General features: G+C 41.7%; 2 protein-coding genes across 3 annotated transcripts in view; both read right to left on the bottom strand.

Annotated features, from left to right (window-relative positions):
- Dytn (dystrotelin) overlaps positions 1-8,232 on the bottom strand; it is a 51,148-nt gene extending 42,916 nt beyond the window's left edge. The window contains exons 1-2 of the mRNA XM_041631700.1: positions 8,214-8,232; positions 600-674 (exon numbers count right to left, since the gene is read on the bottom strand). Of these exons, the coding sequence (XP_041487634.1) occupies positions 600-674; positions 8,214-8,232 (94 nt within the window). The remainder of the gene's footprint in view (positions 1-599; positions 675-8,213) is intronic.
- Positions 8,233-20,816: 12,584 nt separating this feature from the next.
- Positions 20,817-23,185, bottom strand: part of Mdh1b (malate dehydrogenase 1B) — a 38,696-nt gene continuing 36,327 nt past the window's right edge. For both annotated transcript variants that reach the window (XM_041631945.1, XM_041631946.1), the window contains 2 exons: positions 22,399-22,464; positions 20,817-20,942 (listed from right to left, as the gene is read on the bottom strand). In XM_041631945.1, coding sequence (XP_041487879.1) covers positions 20,911-20,942; positions 22,399-22,464 — 98 coding nt within the window. In that variant the 3' untranslated portion in view covers positions 20,817-20,910. The remainder of the gene's footprint in view (positions 20,943-22,398; positions 22,465-23,185) is intronic.

The raw sequence follows: 23,185 nt of genomic DNA on the forward strand, positions 1-23,185 counted from the left end.
CCTCACAGATAAGCATAAGAAAACTCTTTATTTGTTTTCTGATATTGCTTTGAAGGGTAGAGTCTAAGGCATAGGGGAACAGCCTTCAGAAACAGGGTTTAAATAAAACCTGGCCACGGTTGACAGTGATCTGTAAACTTGTCATTGATCGCAAGCCTCTGTTGCCTGGGCAAGGCAGTTGGAATGCAGGGGTCTCCTGTATTCTGTGAGAGTTCTATATTATAGATATGCAGATAAAGGTACTGTCCATTAATCTCACAAGATTCATATAGTGATAATCTCTGGATCCTGCTACCTGGAGCTCATGTGATGCTTTATCTTGGTGTTTGGGATTGTTTTGTTTTGTTTTCCTGGATCTTTGCCAGCCTTTTCTATTGCTGTCAGTGACGCAACATAGCAACATATGGGTGGATTGCTCACAACAGACTCTCCTGACCCCACTTTTTGTATGTTACCAACAATTCAAACACACAGGTCCAATCTTCCTGATGTAGGCAGTTACATAAATGGGACAAGGTTTGCTTTTTTTCCCCATAAATTGAACATCACACACCATCAAGATCAGATTGTCTCAAGTGTTGCCAAGAACTTGTACTTACATTGGCAAAGAGTTTGCATGGATCGTAATTTGAAGGCTGTTCTATAGACAGAATTCTCAATCCTATTAAGAGCACCTGTGAAGAAAACATGACGTATGGTGGATAATGTTTATCTCATTGAACATATCCCACCTCCTGGGTGGAAATCCGAGGGCTCCCAGAGCCTTATTTTGTACATGAGATAAATAAGACAGATAGCATGTTGTTCTACCTGTAAATGTTAATAAAAGGCATATGACAGTTTCACAGCACTTCTCCTCGCTGTCCCGTGACAGATTTCTTGTCTGATAAGACTGGTGATCATTCTTCACAGCTAACAAAATTTATAATGGCAGAGAATCTCCTCATGTGTTCATTCTGGCAATGCAGTTCAATGAAGCCTTATAAGGTCTTATACGTGAATTGTTTGTTTTAGCCAGCCAAAATTGCCTGCTAAAACTGGCCATTGATGGTACAAAGTAGTGGTCTTCAGAGTTTCTGGCCCAGCCATATCTGCATCATCTGGGGCTTGTTACAAATGCCATCCTAACATGGCTGTAGCATGTTGTCAACACACTGCAGGGAGAGGCACATTAATGTGCAATTGGACAATACCTTGAAGTAGATGTGATAAAGGCTAAAGTTTGAAAACTTCCTGTATGGTGTAGGAGATCCTTCTGTTTATGTGTTGCTTTCATTGGTTAATGAATAAAGAAACGGCCTTGGCCTAGTTGATAGGGCAGAACTTGGGTAGGCAGGGAAGACAGAACTGAATGCTAGGAGGAGGAAAGGTGGAGTAAGAGAGACGAAGAAAGCAGAGGGGAGAGACACCATGGGTCTGTCAGAAACAGATGCTTGGAATTTTACCCAGTAGGCCACTGCCACGTGGCAACAAACAGATTAATAGAAATGGGTTAAATTAAGATGTAAGAATTAGCCAATAAGAGGTTAGCTTATGGGCCAAGCAGTGTTTTAATGAATACAGCTTCTGTGTGGTTATTTCGGGGTTAAGCTAGCCAGGAGGCAGGGATAAACAAGTGGCCTGGTGCCCCCTGCAACACTTATAGAAAAAAAATTTATTGACAATAGAACAGTTGTCTAAGGTCCAGGGAACTTGAAATTATCTACAGACAATAAGCTCATCTAAAGATTTTAGTATCAGCTACCATGTCTTCCTTCCAAATATATGAATATATATATATAGATTAAGGTTTACAAATAGTAACAGAAAATAAAATTCCATCTATTATTCTGTGCCAAATCCAGTCAGTAGATACTGGTTTAGTTGAAGACTTTATTGACAAGGTCTGTAAAGGAGACTGATTTTACCTTGTTTGTAACAGTGTAGAAAGTTAAATGGTTCCTGTTAAGTTGGGAGAGTAGCCCCCAGCCCCTGGCCTGGGAGTTGCATTGCTCTGAACTCCAAATCCCAGAATGCCAGGGAGGGGTCAGGACCCCTTCCACAGGGGATTTAAGTGTCCTCCTAGAGGAGAAACACTGCATGAGCTCCCTGCTGTCCTGTCTCCCTACCTTGAGCTCGGCCACCCGAGAGCGTCATCCTTAACAAAACAATGGGCATTTTGATTTGGTTTGATTTGACCTAAATGGATTTTTTTTTTTTTGCATCGGCGCAGCTGTCTTATTCTTATCAGTTCTAATATCTGGTATTTTATTTATTTGTTTCAGATGAGTAGTATATTGTGGCAGGGATATAGAATATTATTGGTGCTTCTTCCTCCTATTTTCAGCAAGGATGTTAAGATATTGTTTAACACATTATCAAATTATTCACAATGTATTTTATCAAGTTAAATCATTGAAACCTTTTATATTTGGGGTACATCTCAGTTTACAGTAGTATGTCAAGTCTTCAGAAGTCACGTGTGGTTAGAAACTGTGTACTGACAGCTCAGCTTTAGAGAATGTTTGGGAGAGAAGCTATGTAGGTAATGATCAGTTCCCCAATTGCTGGTTCTGCACCCTGCATCAGGACTGTTAGCTGAGTGGAGCAGGAGAGTCAGCTATCATCGGTGCCCCAGGCCAATAACATCATGTGCATCACTTAGGTTGCCTGAGCAAAGTGTAGTTAGTGAACAGAAGGCAGGATTACATAGCAACTGTGAGAGCGAGAAGCAGAATCAGTTAACTAATGAGGAAGAAGAGAAATCCAAGAGGAAACATAACAATGAAAGCCAAAGTCAGTGGAGAAATCAACAGCTGAAGGTCAAAGAAGGTGAACTTCAGAAAGCAGAGGTAAGATATCGGCCTGATATCCTACCTCTAGTAGGAGTTCTGAAACCCTACATGTATTACTGCAACTGTCCTCTGTCCATTGGGAAATGAAGCCCAAATCCACACATATAAGGTGAATACATACCCAATATGGGTACACAATTTACCTCCTGAATCTTGTTTCATTGACTCCATGTTCAAGGTCTCAAGTCAACAGACTGAGGTTTTCCTCCTGGACTGCAACTTGGAAATGTGGATAGGAGCAACAATTACTCCCCTTGTCAGGGTTTGCACCCTGGAAATGTAATCAATACCCAAGAAAAGAGCAGAGAAGTTCTGGGTACACTGCTTGTCGGTGATGACTTCTGACCACAGCACAGGCTATTCTTTGCTTTCAATTTAGCGTCAATTAACACATACACTCATAAAGATTTATAATGTATAACTGTTCTCTCAGTGTAGGAGAGGAAGCAAGGCTATGTCTAGGCAAGCCACTCTACCACTGGAGTACATCCCCAGACCTACTTTGTGCAATAAGTTGTTTTAAAATATGTACAAACTGTGGGTCAGTTACACAGATTTAACCAGTAAAATGCTTTGTCTCACACAATTATACCTTGTTGGTGGTGAGAAGAGTTAAGATACCCACTTAAAAATTGTCAAGAATGCAATGTATTTTAATCATATTGTCATCTCACTATAAAACAGTTCTCTCCATGGAGTTATCAACAACACAAAGCAAGGCCTCTTTGAGCAAAACTTTCTGTTGCAGCTGGATACAGCTACCATTGATGGAGAGAGGTTAGAGAGGAGCGGGGATCAGCTTTGCTGAGTATCCCATCCTCTGTGCCTCAAGAGGAAGACTAAAATAGAAAGATACAATGATGGTGGTACCTGTTCTTGTCTGAGGGCTACTGTTTTCTTTATGAATGGGGAGGAGTTCAAATGGTAGGGTGTGCTACTTTTTTTTCTCTCAACTTGGCACAAACAAAAGTCATCTGGAAAGAGATAACCTCAACTGAGGAAAAACGCCTCTATCAGATTGGCCTGGAGTCAAGTCTGTAGGGCATTGTCTTGACTAAGGATGGAGTGTCAAGGCTCATCCCTCTAGGAATCTTCCCTCTGGGAAGGTGTTCCTGGGTTGTACACAAAGGGGAGCTGAGCAAACAGGGTGCCCCTTAAGCCTGTAAGAGCTTTCCTCCAGAGCTGCTGCTACAGCCCTTGCCCTGAAGTTCCATCATTAATGACTTTAAGCTGTAACATGAAATAAACCCTTTCCTTTCTCAAGTTGCTTTTGATCATGGTGTTTATCACAACAATAGGAAGCAAGCTAAGACCAAGATGATAAATTTTCTGAATCCCCATTTATAGGAAATCTGCTGCCGCCAATGTAATAAGCCAATCAAACCAAATTATTAAATCCAGGTTGAATGAACAGAGCAAAGCAACTCCCGGGTGACCTTTGGGAGGGAGGGCAGGAGAGGAATCATGTGGTCAATATGGCTACCAGGTCTTAAGTAGCCTATAAGTATTATGTTGAGCAGCCCAAAGGAGGGGCCAACTTTTGGCAGGCTTTCTTGGGGCAGAGTTTTGAAAAGGGCAGCTCCAGGGGATGTGTCCCTGCTTGGTGCATTGAGGGTGGGGTTTGGAACGGGAGGAGTTAGACCTGACTCTGGAATGGGGCCCCAAGCTGGAGATCCCAAACATTGGGTGTGAAAACTTCAGGAATAATGAAGTTATTAATTAGAACTATCAGCAAGAGAGGAAACAAATTGTAAAATTGGGGAAGAGCTGTGCTTGTTGTTTGTATTTTGAGCAACTTGCACATTGAGTGTTTTCTGTGATGGCAAATTCCAGCTAAATACTTTATAACCATAATGTTCCTTCTGGATTAAAAGTTTTGCATACAGCTAAGCTCTGAGATCAAGACTGACATACTATTCATGTTAAGGAGGAGAAGGACTTGAAAATACAACTAATTTCAAAGATGTAAGACATTGAGAATAAGTGGGTTACCATGCAGGGGGAAATTTTGTGGTTAGAAACACAGCCGGCTCTTCAGTCTTTGCTAAGTGAACCCCCAAAAGAAATGAAGTAAGAGCAGTTCAGTGGATTTCACTGACTCAGGCACACGTAGCAGGAGAGTTACAGCAACACTCTTTGTTTTGTCTGTTGTTCAGGCAGCAATTGTAGAATTTAAAGTGTGAAATGGTAGCATTTTCTCAGTCATCCTGTGTGTGTTTCAAAGACCAAGCTCTACTAATTCCTTAGGAGAGAGCTAAAACGTCTTTGAATTTAAGGAGAAGTTCATTAAATCCACTCTACTGAGGCCCTAGTGCAACAGAATTTAACAAGCTTACATCCTGGTGAGTGCAAAGCCAAAGTTTGCACTGCCAAAAAAGAAAAGAAGAGAGAAAGATTTATTGCTGGCAGCAGGTAAAGAGATGATGGAAATTATTTTCAAATAATGTTTTCCTTGAATAAAGAAAGGATGGACTTTTATTTGGGAAGGGCAGAATATCTATATTCATATCTGTATCTGTATCTATATCGATGCAGTTGAAGAACAGCCACAGCTTTGAACATGTCAAAAGGTACAATACTAACACGTTTGCTTTAAAGCCACCGGTCTAGAAGCCAAGATGGCAGGGACATTTTTGGGCATGCTTAGCCCAAGACATTAAACATTCTTGAAAGGTCAAAAATATAGACCCTTGTGGACGTGCTTATCTTGTGCAATAAAGTTGGCAGTCTGGACTCCCTCTATTTCACCGTAAAATTTCATTTCATGATCCAGAAGGTCCTGTGGACGGTGTGAGGGAAGAGTGTTATCAATAGCCTCACTCCGTCCAAACCCTGTGCGCAACAGTTGTGCCTTGCCCGGCAGTATCAGCCCCTAAAGCCATGGCGGCACATCTGTATGCCTGTCAGGGCAGAATCAGTCACCAAAGCCATGGTGGCACATCTGTGTGCCTGGCAGGGCAGTATCAGCCACCAAAGCCATGGTAGCACAACTGTTAAGGGTAGCAACTGTTTTCTGATAAAATTCCTGTTTTCACCTCCACAGGAGGAAATTCATATTTGCTATTGTGAATTCAGCTGAAACCCCCATGATTGGGAGGTTCAGCAAGGCAATGCTGAGCCAAACCATCCACTTTTGCAAAAGTTAGAGCACCACAAGCACCACCCTGAATTTAGCAGCTGGCCAACTACATCTGAAGCTCCCACATCTGCAGGTTCAATAGGTGATGGATCAAAATAGTCATAAAACTGCACCTATACAGAACACAGACTTTTTCTTTAATCCACAAATAATACAGAACAAGAACTATTTCCATGGAATTTATACTTTATTAGATGTTATAAGTAATGCAAGGGTAATTTTCAGTATGGGTCGGATATAAACAGGTATGTGCAAGTACCATGACATTTTACGTGAGGAATTCAATCATTTGCAGATCTGGATCTCTGGAGTCTTAGAATTAATTCTTCATAAATACCAAAGAACTTTCAATTGTGTATTGGTTCAATAAGCAATACATGCTCATGTGTCAAAGACTCCTACATAAAATAGATACAGGGGTCTGCCTAAAGATTGTCTTCCAAGTAAGAGATGGCACCTCAAACTCCTTCATATCTGGTCTACGCAAACGTATTACAGAACCCCAGCCCTAGTTCTTTAGGGAGTCAGTGTTTCTTTGTGCTCTAAAAATGTTTACTTTTAAGACATTAGAAAGTGGGAGAAATCAGAGGCATCTTAGCTTCTCTCTGCAGAACAACACACTGAGACAGGCACAGAGGAGCAGAAGTAATTTATAAAAGTGTGATATCGCCGGGTGGTGGTGGCGCATGCCTTTAATCCCAGCACTCGGGAGGCAGAGGGCAGGCGGATCTCTGTGAGTTCGAGACCACCCTGGTCCACAAGAGCTAGTTCCAGGACAGGCTCCAAAACCACAAAGAAACCCTGTCTCGAAAAACCAAAAAAAAAAAAAAAAAAAAAGTGTGATATCCGGCATGTTTTGTTCCTCTACAAATGGACGGGTTTTTGCGCCCTGGTTTCTCTCAACTGCATCAAGAGGATACAGAGAATCAGCAAACCCAGGGCCTTGGGTCCCCAGCTGCAGCTCCTATTGAAGGAGAGACATGGAGCTGCAAGCCATCTGGCCCGTCACTCCTGTCAGGTGATGCGTTGCCGTGTCGGTCGTCTGATAAAGCTATGCAGCACAATGTGGCCAAGCTGTGATAGAATGCACCACGCAGAATGTGTAAGTATCCCAGGTGACCTGCTTCCAGCCCCATCTCCTCAGGGCATTATTTTCTGATAATGGGGGCAAACTCAAGAAAAAGAGGAATTGCTGGATGTCTCAGGCCTCAAGTTATGAGCAAGCAGTTTTAGACAATTTAAGCAGTTACAACGCATGGTGCTTGTATTCCTGTTCATAGAAGCAGTTTGGGAAACAATTTCTGGTTTTAAACTACCCTTATTCTCCTCAGTCACATGATTATGTTTATTCTCCATGGATACCAGGGTGAATATGATAATATCTCTTTCAATTTCCTATCATTAGCTTGATATCCAGCAGTCATCAAAACATGGCCCAGGGAATCCCCACTGGTATTGGCTAGGAACTTGCCAACAGTGAACATCCTGCCCCAGAAACATTGCACCACAAACTTTGTAGACAGAAGCCAACATTTACCAAGCCCCATGGACGCACACTGAAGGGAGAAACACTGCTTTGGGGCGAGAATTAGAAGTGTACATGTGTTATCTGCTGCTTTGTGCATAGCATATTGGTAGGAGGGCTCAGACTGGAAACATTTATATTGTTGATTTCAATAAATAATATGAGATCATACAATTTAAAACCAAACAATTAAAGTTAACAGTCTATATTTAATAAGGAAATAAAGTTGCAAATAAATTCACAACAGAAAAGGCCCTTGACCACTCTGGGGCTTATTTTGGAATGTAGAGACGCTGGAATGGGGGAAGTAATCCCCCATATTGTTCTACCAGATATCTGTTTAGTGACAGCTGGGGATCTTTCTCTCACTTTTGGGTCCATGTTGGACTGCAAACTTAGCTTGATTATAAAACATATACAGAGATGTCACTTTAATAACAGGACACAAGTATTTGTGATAAGAATACTAATGTAAAATAAAATTATGTTGATGCTAAATTTTGTATTAAATTATTCCTGCCATTTTAGAGATGAAAGAGAAAATATTCTTCTACACGGTAATGGAGTTTTGTTTAGAAGAGAGATGATGATTTCAGTCACCCAATAAATTACTTTTCACCCCCAAGTTTGCCAGATCCTCATTCTGTGCCTCAGAAGTCTAAAACCACACCTGTGTCTACAGTCTGAATTGAAAAACTCAATGGTAAATGCTCACCTTGCTTTCTAGGGTCCATCTCATTGATTTCCCGGGATGGTGGGACAGATGGCAGGACAGTCCTTGTAACTAGAAATGAAGCAGCGTTTTCTGCGGAAGGTTTCCCAGCAGAAGGATGATGGACGAGGGACAACCAACGGACCATTCACCTGTAGAGCAGCGAACACAGCTGTTCAGGGAGATCACCACATCCCTTGTGGGGAAGGGATGAAAACGAGGAGCCCTGGGATAGAGATTCAACAAAGAGGATGCTATGCTTAGGCTAGAGAGATGGCTTGGCATTTCAGAGCATTTGTTGCTCTTACAGAGAATCTGGGTTTGGTTCCAAGCCATATGGTAGTCCATAGCCATCTGGAACTCCAGAGTCAGGAGATTCAGCACCCTCTTCTGACCTCTGTGAGCACCAGGCATGCACACGGTGCACATACATGCATACAGGTGAAATGCTCACACACATCAAATAAAATGAACAAATCTAAAAAGAATTTTAAAAAAAGAATGCTATGCTTATAAGAAAAATTTATACAGTTCTAATAAAAGATGTATTTGTTAACTTGAGTAGTTGAAGATTTTAAAAAGGTTAAATGACAATTAAATTTAAGTAATATTTTCTTCTCATCCAGTAAATGAATGACGTAAAGTAAAAAAAAATAATTTGGCAGATAAATGTAATTTTAAATAAAAATTACTTCAGAGACTGATTCCATTTTTTTTTTCGTTAAAAATGATAGTGAGATGGGGATGCAGCTCAGTTGGTAGAGTACTTGTTTAGCATGAAACTGTGGGTTTGATCACAGCCCATAGAAAGTAGGTATAGTGATGTGTGGCCATAGTTGGGAAGTGAGATCAGGGGGAGCAGAACAGCCTACTCTATATGATACTCTGCCTTAAGTTTTTTTAAAAAATTAAATGAAACAAAATAATGGCAATAGTGGCAACCTGAGAGGTGACAAGACCTAGGATGTTTCTGAATATGTCAAGGTGTCTGTTTGGAAAGACTCAGTAAGAACTACGCTAAGCACTCTCCTTGGTAGAGCTGCCTCCCACGTATGCCCTCTGGAACCCCCGGGGTATGAAAAGGTGGCTGTCCATCCATTCCGAACAGCTGGAGATGCACAGTCAACAGCCCCTTACCTTTCTCAGTTTCCTTCTCTGTAGCTATGACCCCCCAATTGTGGAAGTAGGGAAGGCTGAGGAGATCCCCAGGTATGGCATTCTCACGTTGGGTTGATTTCTCCTTCTGACTGCCCAGCAGCTTCAGGCACAACAGTGGTAATAGAACTTGCACTGTTTTTTTTAAGAGCTCTAAGAAGTACATTCATTAGTAATAAAGATCCTGAATAATTCAAGGTCGCTCATTCGTCTCTGTTTCAAAGGGTCATTTCTGTATTAGTTTCAGGTAACAAGGAGGAAAAGGAAAGTATCTCCTAGAGCTGTAGGGAACATAGAACTTCTGAAACAATAACAAGGGCTCCAAGTTCCAGTGATGGCACCTTGCAAACCAACCCCAGAAAAAGAATTACACAGGAATGGAATCAAACTCATTTTATTAATTCTTTGGTAAATGCAGAGGTGTGCTTATACATTTTTTAAAAAAAAAACCCTAAATATAATCCCAATCATCAGAAGGAGAGTAATAATTTTTGATGAATTCACACTTCCTCCTAAGTTAGACATATAACTGTTTTATTTCTAAAGAATTCCAGACTTAAAACTTAGCTGTTTTAACTTTGTTAGGATCTTTAAAAAGTATCATTATATAAACCAAATGTATTTAAACTTTACAGTAAAGAATATTCAGGATGTTGAACAGCTAGGGAATCAATTGTCACTTATTAAAAAAAAATCTGAAGTCGACCAGATGGCTCAGTGGGTAGCCATACTTTGTACCAAGCTTGAAGATCTCAGTTTAATCCTAGAAACTACATGGAGAGAGGGGAGAACCAAGTTCTACAAATTGTCCTTTATCTTCTATATATACACATGTACACTCATATAATACACACACCACACATAGAGACAGACATACAGAAAGATACACACACACACACACACGAGGGGGTATGGAGACAGAAAGACACAGAGAAGAATAAATAAAACATATTTTCAAAATTAAATGAACAATCCACTCGAACTCAAAGCACAGGCATGTTAGTGCAGGCATGTGGTAGCCGGGGAGGCAGAATACTTGAGAGTTCATGCTCAGCTATGACAAGAGGGCAACACAATCTCTCTAGAACATCCTAGAATCAAGATCTCTTTGAAGTGAATATGAAGCCAAGGAGAAGCAGTTTACTCTTTCCTTCTTTGAAAGGCACTCTATTTTAAAAAAAAACGGAAAATAAAAAATGATGGGGGCAAGGATGGGATCAAGTGGGGATGGGAAAATGTCATCATTTTTCTGTGTCTACATAAGCCACATTGATTTCCTGTGAACAGGTAAGACAAAAATTCAGGAAGAAAGCAAATCTATTTGGCATTAAATCTCTACCTGGCTGAGTCTAGTGGACTTGGAGTTGAAACCTTATTTAGTTTTGTACATTATATCTGCTTCAAGCCAATATAGTTCCCGGTACTGGCGATGGGAAATGTGTGAAATGTTCAGATTTGGATAGATAGATACCATGGACTGATTCTGTCAATCAAGAATCTGTACCCGTAAAAAGAGCTGTCTAAAATCCTAAATCAAACATACCGAAATTAGATAATTTTTAAACATTGAAGATGTACTGAAAGTAATTTTGGTGAATTGACCATCAGTAGTCTTAAACTTGGCCGAACTTCTGGACTCATTAACTTTTGATTAGTGGAAATTTATAGCTTTCTATTGCAAACCCTGGTTTAAGTCCAACATCACATTAAGGGCTTCTCTTTCCTTCTAGTCCCTTCTTACCCATCCTCTCTTTCCCCTTCTCTTTTAGTAAGTGTTTTAGGTTGTGAATCAAGTCCAGTTGCCATTTTACATTGTAGGCAACTGGCAAGGTATCTTTGCTAACGTGGCAGTTTCTGAAAATGCTGATTGGTAACCGAGTCTGTGTCTGGAACAGCTTCAGGAAGCAAGCAGGTAGGAAGGGTCAGGCTTCCTCTTCTACCACGATCTTCCCTGGGTTGGCTGTAAGGACTCCAGGCCAGCCAGAATCTCACGAGGCGATGGCTCCTCTAGGCACAAAGGAGGATCTTACTCACTCTCTGTTTAGTACATAAATATAAAGAGTGTGACTGGAGAGAGAGAGAGCAAACAGGGGCTTGGTATGTTATATTTGAACCTACATAGGCAGTCCTACATGTAAATCAAGAATACTTTATGAATACGTTTGTGTATGTTGAGTCCTTTCAGAGAAGAAGTTAAACTGTTAACACCAGTGTAAGAAAATAAAAACCATTACCAAGGATGGTGCATTAAATTATCTAAAAATATCACGTTCTGAGCCCACATGACTGTGTGCTTCAAGGATTTGCTGCTTTCAAAACAAAAGATTCTTATAGTTATAATATATGAATATAATTAGAAGACACACCAGCTTATCAAATTCATTTTATGAAACAAGTAAAAATTTTATAATGAAATAAAGGATTTATGATTCTCTCTGTCCCTTTTTTTCTGTCTCTTTCCATTCATTCATACACATGCTCACAAAAATGTTTATGGGCCAATATTATTTATAAGCCTTTAAGAGAAAATTCTAAAGAAGCTATAAATCATGTTTTAAAAGACTACTCTACCAAGTAGCTTTAATTCTATGGATACAAACAAGGATGACTGATATTTTGGAACTGATACCATATTAGTAAGTTCAAAAAGAGAAGTCTGGTAATCTCGGCAGATAATATACAGGTATTTAGTATAAACATTATTTTTATAAATTAGTCAGATTTAAATGACACAATTCTATAACTTGATGGACAACACAATTTTCCTTTTTCTTTTCTTTTCTTTCTTTCTTTCCTTCCTTTCCTTTCCTTTTCTTTTCTTTTCTTCTCTTGAGAGAGGGTTTCTCTGTGTAACAATCCTGGCTGTCCGATAACTCACTTTGTACACTAGGCTGGCCTCCATCTCATAGAGAACTACCTGCCTCTGCCTTCTGAGTGCTGGAATTAAAGGCGTGCGCCACTACCACCCAGCTCACTCAACACAATGTTTTTAGGTATATAAACATTGAGAAACAGATAAATTGAGCTAATATGTTTCCTCACATACTATTATTTTGTGGCAACAAAAACTCTACCCTCTTAGTGATGTCTTTCTTAAAACACATTATTATAATCTCTATGTGGTTATGACCTACTGTGCAATAGGTTCCTTAGACTTGACTTTTCCTGTCTAGCTGAAATTGTGTGGCCTGAACTAACATCTCCACAACCCTAGGGACTTTCACCCTACTGTCTACTTGAGTTCAACAGAAATCTACATATAAATGAGATTACACAGTATTTGACTCTTTGTGCCTGGCTTTATGTTTTATAACAATGTTCTGTAGGTTCCCCAACACTTGCATTGTTACTCATGAACCCTTGACTACACGGAAGTGCAGACATTTCTTTTCCGTGTCGTTTCCTTTCCTTTGCCTGTGCTCTCATTAGTGACAGCACTGACTTACATAGTTGTTTCATTTCAAAATGTTTACATTTTTATGTGCATGCACATGTGTGTGGTGGGATGTAGGTATACACACGCATCTGTGTACAAGCGGTGGCCCCAGGTTGATGTTGGGAACCATCCTCCACCACTCTTGTTTGCCTCATTCATTGAGGCAGGATGTCTCAATCAAGCCTAGAGCTCACTGATATGGGTAGTTTTGCTAGCCACTTTGCTCCAGGAATCTCTTGTCACAATGCCCACCCAACATTTATGAGAGATTCTTGTGATGCAAACTCTGACAGTCCTTATGCTTGAGTGACAAGTGCTGTTACCACTGAGCCACATCCCCAGCCCCTATTTTTATTTTTATTTGTTTTTGCGCAAGCTCCATATGGGTTTTAATAATGGCTGTCCTAATTTATATTGTTATCCACAATGTAAAATGGTTTTTTTTTCTCTATATCCCCACAGAGGCTTTTTGTCTCTTATTTTGGTTAATGGACCTCTCAACAGGTGTCAGGCCTCAGAGAAACGAGAAAGAAAGAAATCGTTCTGTTCAGTCAATTGTGAGTTTTATGGCTCTGTTGCAGCCCTGCTGGAGTATTGTGTGTGATGTGGGTTTCCTCACCAGCACTCAATGCCATGTTGCATCTAAGTCATTCACATAGTCATTTAAAACTGTGTGTACAGATAATTAGTATTTTAAAATTGATTTTAAGCATACAACGTAGAAAACTCCATTGAGACATTTTCACACATCTCTATTGCTACGTTGTGTTCTTCTTCGTCCTCATACTCTTCCTCCATCGCCCTCACCCTTTCACTTTGATCTTGCCTGCCGGTCCCCTCCCTCCTGTCTAAGGTCCTGTCCTCTGCTTTCTTGTCATTGTGTTAGCTGCTTCTCCCTCCCATTTATGTAGAAGTTCTCCCTCCCATCTCATGGCCTCCTTTCTATCTTCATCACCTACACACATATATCAAACCTAGATTCCACACATGAGGGAGAACATGGAGTGTTTGTCTCGCTAATTCTCGCTTGTTTTGCTACACATAATGATTTCCGGTTCCACTTACTTTCCTGCAAATGTCATGATTTTAATTTTCATTGTTGTTGAATAGACTCCACTGCATATATAAACTAAATAGTCTTTATCCATTCACAGAACCCTGGACCAGTTCCTTACTTTGGTTACTATGAACTGGGCTGCAGTCAACAGGGATTTGTGAGAATCTCCCAGGTATGTTGACTTCAGAGTTCTTTGGGCAAATAGCCAGTAGGAATTTAACAGAGCCACCAAGTAGCTCTGTGTTTAGTTGACCCCCTGCCCCAGGGAATTCCACCCTAATAGCCACTGTGGATGAACTAATTTACATGTCTACCAGCAGTGTGTAAGGTTCCTCTTTCCCTGCTTCCTCCCCGCATTTGTTGTTTGTAATGATTGCCCTTCTGGCTAGAAAAGATGGAATCTCAATGTAGTTCCACTTTGCATTCCTTTGATGCATTTCTGGTGATGCTGAACATTTTTAAAATGTCTATGGCCCATTTATACTTCATATTTTAAGAACTGTTCTTTTCATTAGACCACTCACTTATTGGGCTGCTTGGCTTTATTGATATTTAGGTTTTTGAGTTCTTTATTTTTAATATTAACCTTCCCTCAGGTAGTAGACATTTTCCCCTGTTCTGTGGGCTATTTCTTTACTAAATAATTGTTTCTTTGTTATTTAGAAACTTTGGAATTTTACGCAACACCACTTATCAATTCTAGATTTTTCTTGAGCTATCAGAAAGTTCTTGCTCATGCTTATTGTAAAGTTTTTCTCACCCAATAAGCCTCTCTGCCAACACAATAATCCAAATCAGATCAAATCAAACCAAATTAGAAAAAGCCCAGGTTTAATGGATATCAGCACTCTGGGTGGATCTCTGGGAAAACAGGGTGTGTGTGTGTGCAGAACTGGGAAGACCACGTGTTCATTCTCTGGGGGGCAGTTTAAATAGTCTGTGGGAGTGGTCTTGACCCTCTCTGGGAAAGGGGTTGCCATTTGGTGGGCTTTTTTGGAGGGAGGTAGAGTTTGTACTGTGGCAACTCCCAGGGGAAGGGGCTTGAAATGGAATTTTCCACTCAAGCATTTCAAAATGGATGTCAAGGGCTGGGGTGAAGCCCCACCCAAACATTCCAGGCTCTTTGGATTGAAAGACCCTACAGACCCCCCCTCAGAACCCGCAGCTAGCATGCTCCCGTGAGAACGTCCTGTTTGTTTGAAAGATTTTCAGGACCTGCAGCTAGCCGGCTCTCATGAGAACATCCCGTTTGCTTAGGAAAACAGGATACCTGTAGTCAGCACATGTGCCAAACTTAGAATATTAGCAGTTTACAAAAGAAACAATTCCCCCTATGAAAGATCGCAGCTTAGCTGCTGTAACGTCATTTTGCAAGGCTTTTGACAAACAAATGTACAAAAAAAAAAAAATTACAGAGTGAGGTCAGGGCCTCTGGATGCAAAGCAGGATATCTGTGAGATAGGACATCTATACAACAGGATATCTGTAAAAAGGAACGAGATATCTGTTGCCATACATCTGTGCTGGGAAAGGAAAAACCACTTATGCCCCTTGCCTTATTCCAACCGACCAATAACCACGCATCTGCTTCTGTAATCGGCTTTTTCCGCCCTCTTTCCTATAAAAAGACCTCCTCCCAGTCTGCAGGCACACAAGTCCTCTGAAAGACTTTGCTGCCCGCAGGTACCTGTGTTTACCTAATAAACCTCTTGCTAATTTCATCCTGTGGTCTCAGAGTGTCCTGAGTCCTGGGGTCTTCGCTGGAGGGAAGGTCCTCTCGGAGGGTCTTTCAGGATAAGGATGTTAGGGGCTGAAGTCATGCTTCCAACCAAACACTTATATCTTGTAGGGTTTCCCTCGAACAATTTCAGAGTTCATGTTTCACATTAAGGCCTTTAACTCCTTTTGGATTACCATATGTACAGGGTGTATGGATATCAATTTTCCTGATAGCATTTCTTGAAGAAGTTGTCTTTTCCCCAGTGTAGGTTTTTGATATCTTTGAAAAGTCAGGTACCTGTGACTTTGTGGTTTTATTCTTGGATCCTCTACTCTTGTAGAATAGAGGTGACTTCCAGTCACCAAACTGTAGTGAGCTTTTGAGGCTAAAGGTTAAAATCGTTCAGTGATGGCTCTGGTGAGGATCTTCTCAGCTGTATCATATGGCAGATGGCACTAGGAAGGGAGGAACATGCTGGAAGGAGGCATTACTTGGTCAGGCAGGAAGCCACACTAGGTCAAAAATTTTGTTCTTTTTTATAATGATTTCAGAGCCCTATAGACCTACCTTAATCTTTTCTGAAGGCAGTGATTTCAATGGCTTCACCATCTGGGATCCACCATCTGGGATCCACCATCTGGGATCCACCATCTGGGATCCACCATCTGGGATCCACCATCTGGGATCCACCATCTGGGATCCACCATCTGGGATCCACCACTTTAAACTCTCTTCAGTTATTAACACTGCCATCCAGGGAACGGACAAAGCTTTGAAGTATAAACCACATCAAATGCACAGTATGGTGCTTTGAAGGCTCATCTGGCTGAATACCTGGTCCACAGCTGCTGGAACTCTCTAGGAAGGATTGAAGGGGTGGCTTTGTTGAAGTAGATGCATCACTGGGGTGTACTTGAGGCTTAAAAATCACACACTCTTCCTAGTTAGCCTGTCTCTCTCATGCTTGTGGAATCAGACACGGTTCAGTGGCTGCCTGCATGCCTGTTTCCACACTCTTTATTATTATGGTCATGCACTCACCTTCCGACCTGTAAGCCCCAAAGAATTGCTTTCTTCTATAAGTGACTTTTGTCATAGTGTCTTATCACAGCAATAGAAAAGTAACCAGGAAACACAGCAAATATTAAGAACTCATTATAAGATTTTTGCAAAAACAGATGTAATCTTGAGTGTGTACAAAAGTTGATTTTGTAGCACTGTTGGAGTGGGACTGATGTATATTGTTCTTGACTAGGATGCATAGACTTCGTGGCCTCCTTTCCAGATATAGGTAGCATACTTACAGGAAGAGAGGAGTCTAAGCGCATTACTTAACCCCATGGCTTGTGGCATCTTTAGTAAAGACCATGCATCTCTATACCAGCAAAGTGAGAGGCTTGTGATTAGATATCTCCCTGGGTTCCTAAATTCTGCCCGGAAAAAAAGTTAATGAGAGGGGCAGAACAGATGCTCACATTGGGAGGTTACTAGTTTGCAGCCAACAGCTCAGCTGCAAGCTTGGGTAACCTTTCTGTGTCCTCTGCAACCCGAGAATGCATGCAGCTCTGGGCCACGGCCATCTCAGAGAAAAAGATGTTCACTATAAGGCCAGAAACTGAGCAAGTAGGTAGATATATATGACCTTACTCACTTGTATCTTGTGAAGGCTCACAAGTCTCATCTCCATTAAATAAAAAGCGTTATTAAGCCAAAAGACTGTTAAACTTAAAGAGACCCCAATAACACAGATTTGTGGGACCCCAGAAAGAAAAGACGTCATATAAAAAGTGGCAAGAAGCTGAGGTGCCATCAGGTCATGAAGACTGGTAGATGGTGATGGCATTAAGAAATCCTAAAATGATTTCCCAGATCAGATAAGAATTCTGTGGTCAGAACATGAAATCCAGACAGAAGTATCTGGAGTACAGGTGTGTGTGAAATGAATTCAAGGAATGGCTGGTTTAGTTGACTGTCCAGTCAGCCTGGGACAGTGGTTGTCAAAATGTGGTCCTTAGAGCTACAGCAGCACCTGGAAATATGTGAAATGCAGATTCTCAGGCTCCACCTGGAGCCACTGGTTGTCATAAATTCAGGTCTTTGTTCATCTGTCCATGGTTGAGACAAGGTCTCATGAAGCCAGGCTGGCTTTGAACTTGCAATGTAGCTGAGCTTTGGCCCTAAATTCCTGATTTTCCTGCCTCTACTTCTGAAGTTCTGGGATTACAAGTGTGTGCCACCATGCCTAGCTAGGAATCTGTTTTAACTGATGGGCTCAATTGGCACTAACGGAAAACAAAACAATTACTGGTGGAGGATTGATGTATCTTGATGCATTGTCTGTCTGGGTCTGGGGAAATTATTAAGAATGTGAGACAACTCAGATTTTAAGCCTGGTTGAGTGGGAAAAATCATTTGTTTATTTAAATACATTTTTAAAAATTCCTCTAAATCACACACTTGGAAGCTCTCTATCAAGTTATATAGATCTTTATGGAAGTTATTGCTAAGTAATAAAAATCCCCAGCTAAGAGGAGTTTAAGTCGCAGAGTTCAGTATTTCACCAAAGTTTAGAACTGGCCTTGGGTTGGCTGAGAGGCGCTTGAAGCTCACCATGGCCAGGATTTTCCTACACTTTGGATTGCTTATTATCATCACCTTATTATTCTAGTGATGTTTCTCTCCTTGTGTCCACAAATAGCTGCCGATAATGAAGGCATTGCATCTTGATAGAATAGCCTTTTAGGAAAGAAGTACAAAACTCCCCCCTGCCCCAGCTTGCCTGGACGTCCAGAAGATGTTCCTTATACCGTGTTGTTTAAACCTGGGTCATATGACTGCCCCTAGACCAGCTGCTGTCAAGCAAGACTAGATTACACACATCAGTATTTATAGCCTGGTGTTGGGCTCATTGATTATTTTAACAAAATCAGAATTTTATTAGCTAAGAGATTGGAGGCAGAACTCTGAGGAGAGAACTAGCAGTGTCCTCTAAAGGTCAAGGACTTGGACCACTGGACTCAGTAACTACTACCAAATGCCCTTCCCATCAACATGCCCTAGCTTTCCATTGCGCCCTTACCGTGTCAGCTTTAACCACACCAAGAAAATTATTTTTAATAATCTTTCATTAATGCTCTTTCTAATAGCAAAAACCAGATGTGAGATTTCCAAGTTGGTCTATTACATATTAGGCTACTATAAGAACAAGGCATCAGTTGAAAAGCTGAATCTCCCTAAAGGGGGATGAGAAGCACTGCCTTCAATAAGCAGCAAGTGCTACCCCTTCCTCCCAGCATAACCCGTTGCTGATAATCAGGGCCAATGTGTGGGAATGGACAGTGATTAAAGTTAAGCTGTTTTATTCACATCTAGGAATCTATTCCAAAACCTGCTATGCTGGTCCAAAGGCAGGGCGTACGCAGCTCATACGCATGCTAGGATTGTGGTTGACTGTGCCCTTGAGAGGAGAAATCTCTGCCTTTGCTTCTCTCTAGCTCCTTGTATTTTAGTAGGAGAATCAGCTAATTATTTGACTGGCCACAGTTGATAACCTACGGGGCGGGGTGAGGAATCGTAAATGGGCTGCTACACTGGAAGGTGGCATGTGTCTATGGTCGTATTCATTGGGTTTTTTGTTTTGTTTTGGTTTGGTTTAAATTTTATTTATTTATTGTGTACACAATATTCTGTCTGTGTGTATGCCTGCAGGCCAGAAGAGGGCACCAGACCCCATTACAGATGGCTGTGAGCCACCATGTGGTTGCTGGGAATTGAACTCAGGACCTTTGGAAGAGCAGGCAATGCTCTTAACCTCTGAGCCATCTCTCCAGGCCCATTGTATTCACTGTTTTAGCTTCTTTGCCTTGTACTGTGCTATGTTAGTCAAAGTGCTGATTTAAGGGGACACAGTAAGATGTGTTACTTTGGCTGAAGACACATTTTCTTGACCCCAGATTCATTTCTCAGTGTAATTCAGTTTTACCGGGGATGAGGTTTACATGTCAGAAACAACATGCATACACCCCCACGTGCGACATTCATCTAATTATTGTGCTTGTGGTCATCCTCTTTCGGCTGAGTACACATTGCAGGAAGTTGGTAGGATGGATCTCAAACCTCTGCTCTTGATGCAGAATCAGGCTATCCGCACGGAGCATCAGATAAAGTGCTAACTTTGGAAACAAGCTAGCCAGTTGTGTTTTGAGATTATCCATGTATTATCATGGTATGGAAGCAAGGCAGAAGCATCTGAGATGCCCCAAATTTTCAGGAAGCGGTTTGTACCTTAAAAGCTGAAGTGTTTCACCAGACTCCTGGGCTTCCATGAGTCCCTAAGCAGCATTGGTACACGGTCCTAGGAATGTGGGAAATGTATGTGAACATTGATTTGAGTCGTGTTGCTTTAAAAAAGACTTTCATTTTTACTTCCATGGTGTGATTCTTTGGAAAAAATCTGCTTTTCTTTCAAAATTCAGACCATATCACGTGTCAAGTGATAGAAGCCTCGTTAGTCAATATTAACCAAACTATATTATTTGTTGCAGAGACACTTATACCAAATATTCCCAAAGCAAACAGTGCACATCTGGGTTTTCGGAAGGTGAGCGGCCTGACTAGACCAGAGGATCTCATGGAGTTTGCAGTTTTCTCAGTTTACCGCCATTAACTGAACTCAGTACCAACTGCTCATCCTCTTGTTTCAGCTAACAGGGTTCTGTGTGCAGAGAAATGAAGGGGGAAGGAATGGGAGGCAGGGGAAGGAGAGAAGAGGAGAAGAGAGTAGAGAATGGGTTGATGAATCTGTTCTTTTTAGCTCTGGCCCAATCAGCTGAGGTGTTAAGGAGATGTGAGACAGATGGCTTTAGCGTCCCAGTTCAAGAATGATGGGTGGAAGCTGGGCGTGGAGGTACACACCTTAATCCCAGCACTTGGGGTCAGAAGCCCGCTTGTTCTATATAGTGAGTTCCAGGATGACCAGGCGGAAGGCCTGGGCGTGGAGGTACACACCTTAATCCCAGCACTTGGGGTCAGAAGCCTGCTTGTTCTATATAGGGAGTTCCAGGATGACCAGGCGGAAGGCAAGAGGTGATGTCCAGACAAAGATGCGCTGACTGACAGCACTAGGTTAAAGTACTGAAAACAGAGGTTTGCATCCACTTATTTTTGAGGACATGCAATAATCAACACAAGTGGGAGTAGACCCTGGCAGCGCGGTGGCTGCGCTGTTGCTTTTAGTCTCTTAACTGCTGTTTAATTGCTCTTCCCTAATGCAGACACTCAGGGGTCTTTATTTCATACAATTTCAATTCCTTTGTATTTGGTCTGGTTGGAGCTATTGTTGGTCCCCAGTTTTTCCCTCGGAGTCTGTAAAGAGAAGAAAACATGGAAAGATGTAACAGTCTCTAAAATTCACCAGTAACTTGTGTTTACCTTAGCCATGCCCCCCTCTCCCACTGCCTCCAGTTTGGCTCCCTGAGAGGAAGCATGTGGGCAGGTTCATCCCTGGGTCTCGCCTCTCTTCAGTGCACGAGTTCTAGTCCTTCGCAGCCAGCTCGTTCCCAAGCCCAACATGCGCACTGTCAGAACAGGAAGTGGGCTGTGCTTACAGGATGTTACACACAAGGGGGGAGGTACATCCTGACTCGTACAGGCCACTAAGAAAGCCATATCAACTGTTTTCATAAGAAAAGGGGAAAACTTGGGGAGACCTCAGACAAATGCTTTGGTGAAGGGAACTCACAAGGCTTATTCTGTCATTCATCCTGGGGAAAGAACAGACGGCCCTTATCGTGGCATTGGTCATTAGAGAGAAGAGAGTCAGCCATCGAATCTCTACTGCACTGTTGGGGGCAATTGCTAGGGGAGAATTGTACTGCATGGAGCCTGGATCATGTGCTAACCAATCCCACTTGTAGAGGAAGACAATGGAGAGCTTATTAATGCTATGTCTACCATCTACCACTTGTGGATTCTCGAATTTATAAATTTTCAGAGGTGAGCTTATAACTCAGATCTGAAAAATTTTCTGCAGCAAGTAGAGAATCAAAAGAGTTACTATTTAAAGCATGCCGACTGTTGTGGCCATTCTTGCTTTCTCCTGTCTCACTCCTTCCTCCTAGGCACTTCCCTGGTGGCTTTGCTCTATTAGGAGTTGCAAGGGGTGAGGCCACGTCTGGATAAAGTCTCAGTCTAAGACAATAACTATGTCCTGGCTCCATGTACCACCGAGCAAGCAGCTGTCCCGACAGAGAACTGGGCTCCAACTCTGCTAACTCCCACAAACGCTGGCCTCACAGTGCAAATCACTGGGCAACTGCCCCATGATGCCCAGCTTTCTTCTACAGAAAGGGATCTGGATAAGCACACTGGATTGTTATTTTATCCATTGATTTGTGTGCGCACATTTAGAACCCATACTTGCTTCTGTACTGGTGTTCTCAAGCTTTCTCCGCCTACTCCCAGTTCAACTACTGAGAACAAAGTTGTCAGAGTCAAAGAGCGTTCTCACTCGGGTCTCTCAGGCTCCCGCTCTCGGGACTCTCTGAAGAGGACTCCCTTCTGTTCCGTTGGTTATTTTGGGGCTTTGTAAAGGAGAGGTGAGTAGCGAAAAGTGGGGCCAGGACTGAGCTGAAGTGTCTTGGGAGTTCGAGGTTTGAGAAAGCAGTTTCAGTATGAGAGCAGTTATCGAGGCTTTCTTTCTTCCTTCTCAAAGTGTTTATGGGGCATAAGGGAGAGACTGAGTTGTTCCTGAACCCTTCTTCCCAGCGTCCCGGGCTCTGCAGCTAGACAGGAGCCCTGACCGCGAGGTTCCACAACTCACCGTCTGACACTGCTGGTTCCTTTTCTTCAGATGAGCTCATGTTGGAATGTATGCTATCCTTACGTTCTGGAAGTAAAAATGCAAAAAGTCAGTGTTCAAATATCATAACCAGCCTGTGAGATAGATACTCTGAGTTGGTGCTTTTCAAACTTTGTGCCAAGATTAACAGTAAAAACTCTCTCTCTCTCTCTCTCTCTCTCTCTCTCTCTCTCTCTCTCTCTCTCTGTGTGTGTGTGTGTGTGTGTGTGTGTGTGTGCATGATATCATAGCTCATGTTTATGGACACGCAGATTGACTAAAAATTACTTGCCACAACACTCCGAATTAACCAAAAAACTGCTTTCTAATCTCTTTTTACTTACCATTCGTTTCAATTTTTTTTTTTTTGAGAAAGTATCTCATTGTTAGCTCAGGCTGGTTTCTGATTCTGAGCAGAGTTAGTTAACTACTTAAGTACTAGGATCACAGGCAGGAGCATGCCTGGCTTCACATGTGTGTGTATGTGTAATATTAATACATACATATGATTAAAGCATATTAACATACAGATTATGGTATTGATATGTTGTATACGCTATTATTAATATGTATAGGATTTATTTATCTATTATTTTTTTCCTCTCTCCCTCTCTTTCTGTTGTCTTGTCTATCCTGTGCTGCCCTGGTCTATCCTGTGCTATCCTGGTCTATCCTGTGCTGCCCTGATCTATCCTGTGCTGTACTGTTCTATCCTTTCCCAGTTCACTGGAAAAACAGCTCTCTTAACCCACCTGTTGCCAGTTTTATA

Source organism: Microtus oregoni, unplaced genomic scaffold, assembly GCF_018167655.1.
Source record: "Microtus oregoni isolate MIOR12 unplaced genomic scaffold, Mior012 000038F_ref0000394, whole genome shotgun sequence".
Classification (NCBI taxonomy): domain Eukaryota; kingdom Metazoa; phylum Chordata; class Mammalia; order Rodentia; family Cricetidae; genus Microtus; species Microtus oregoni.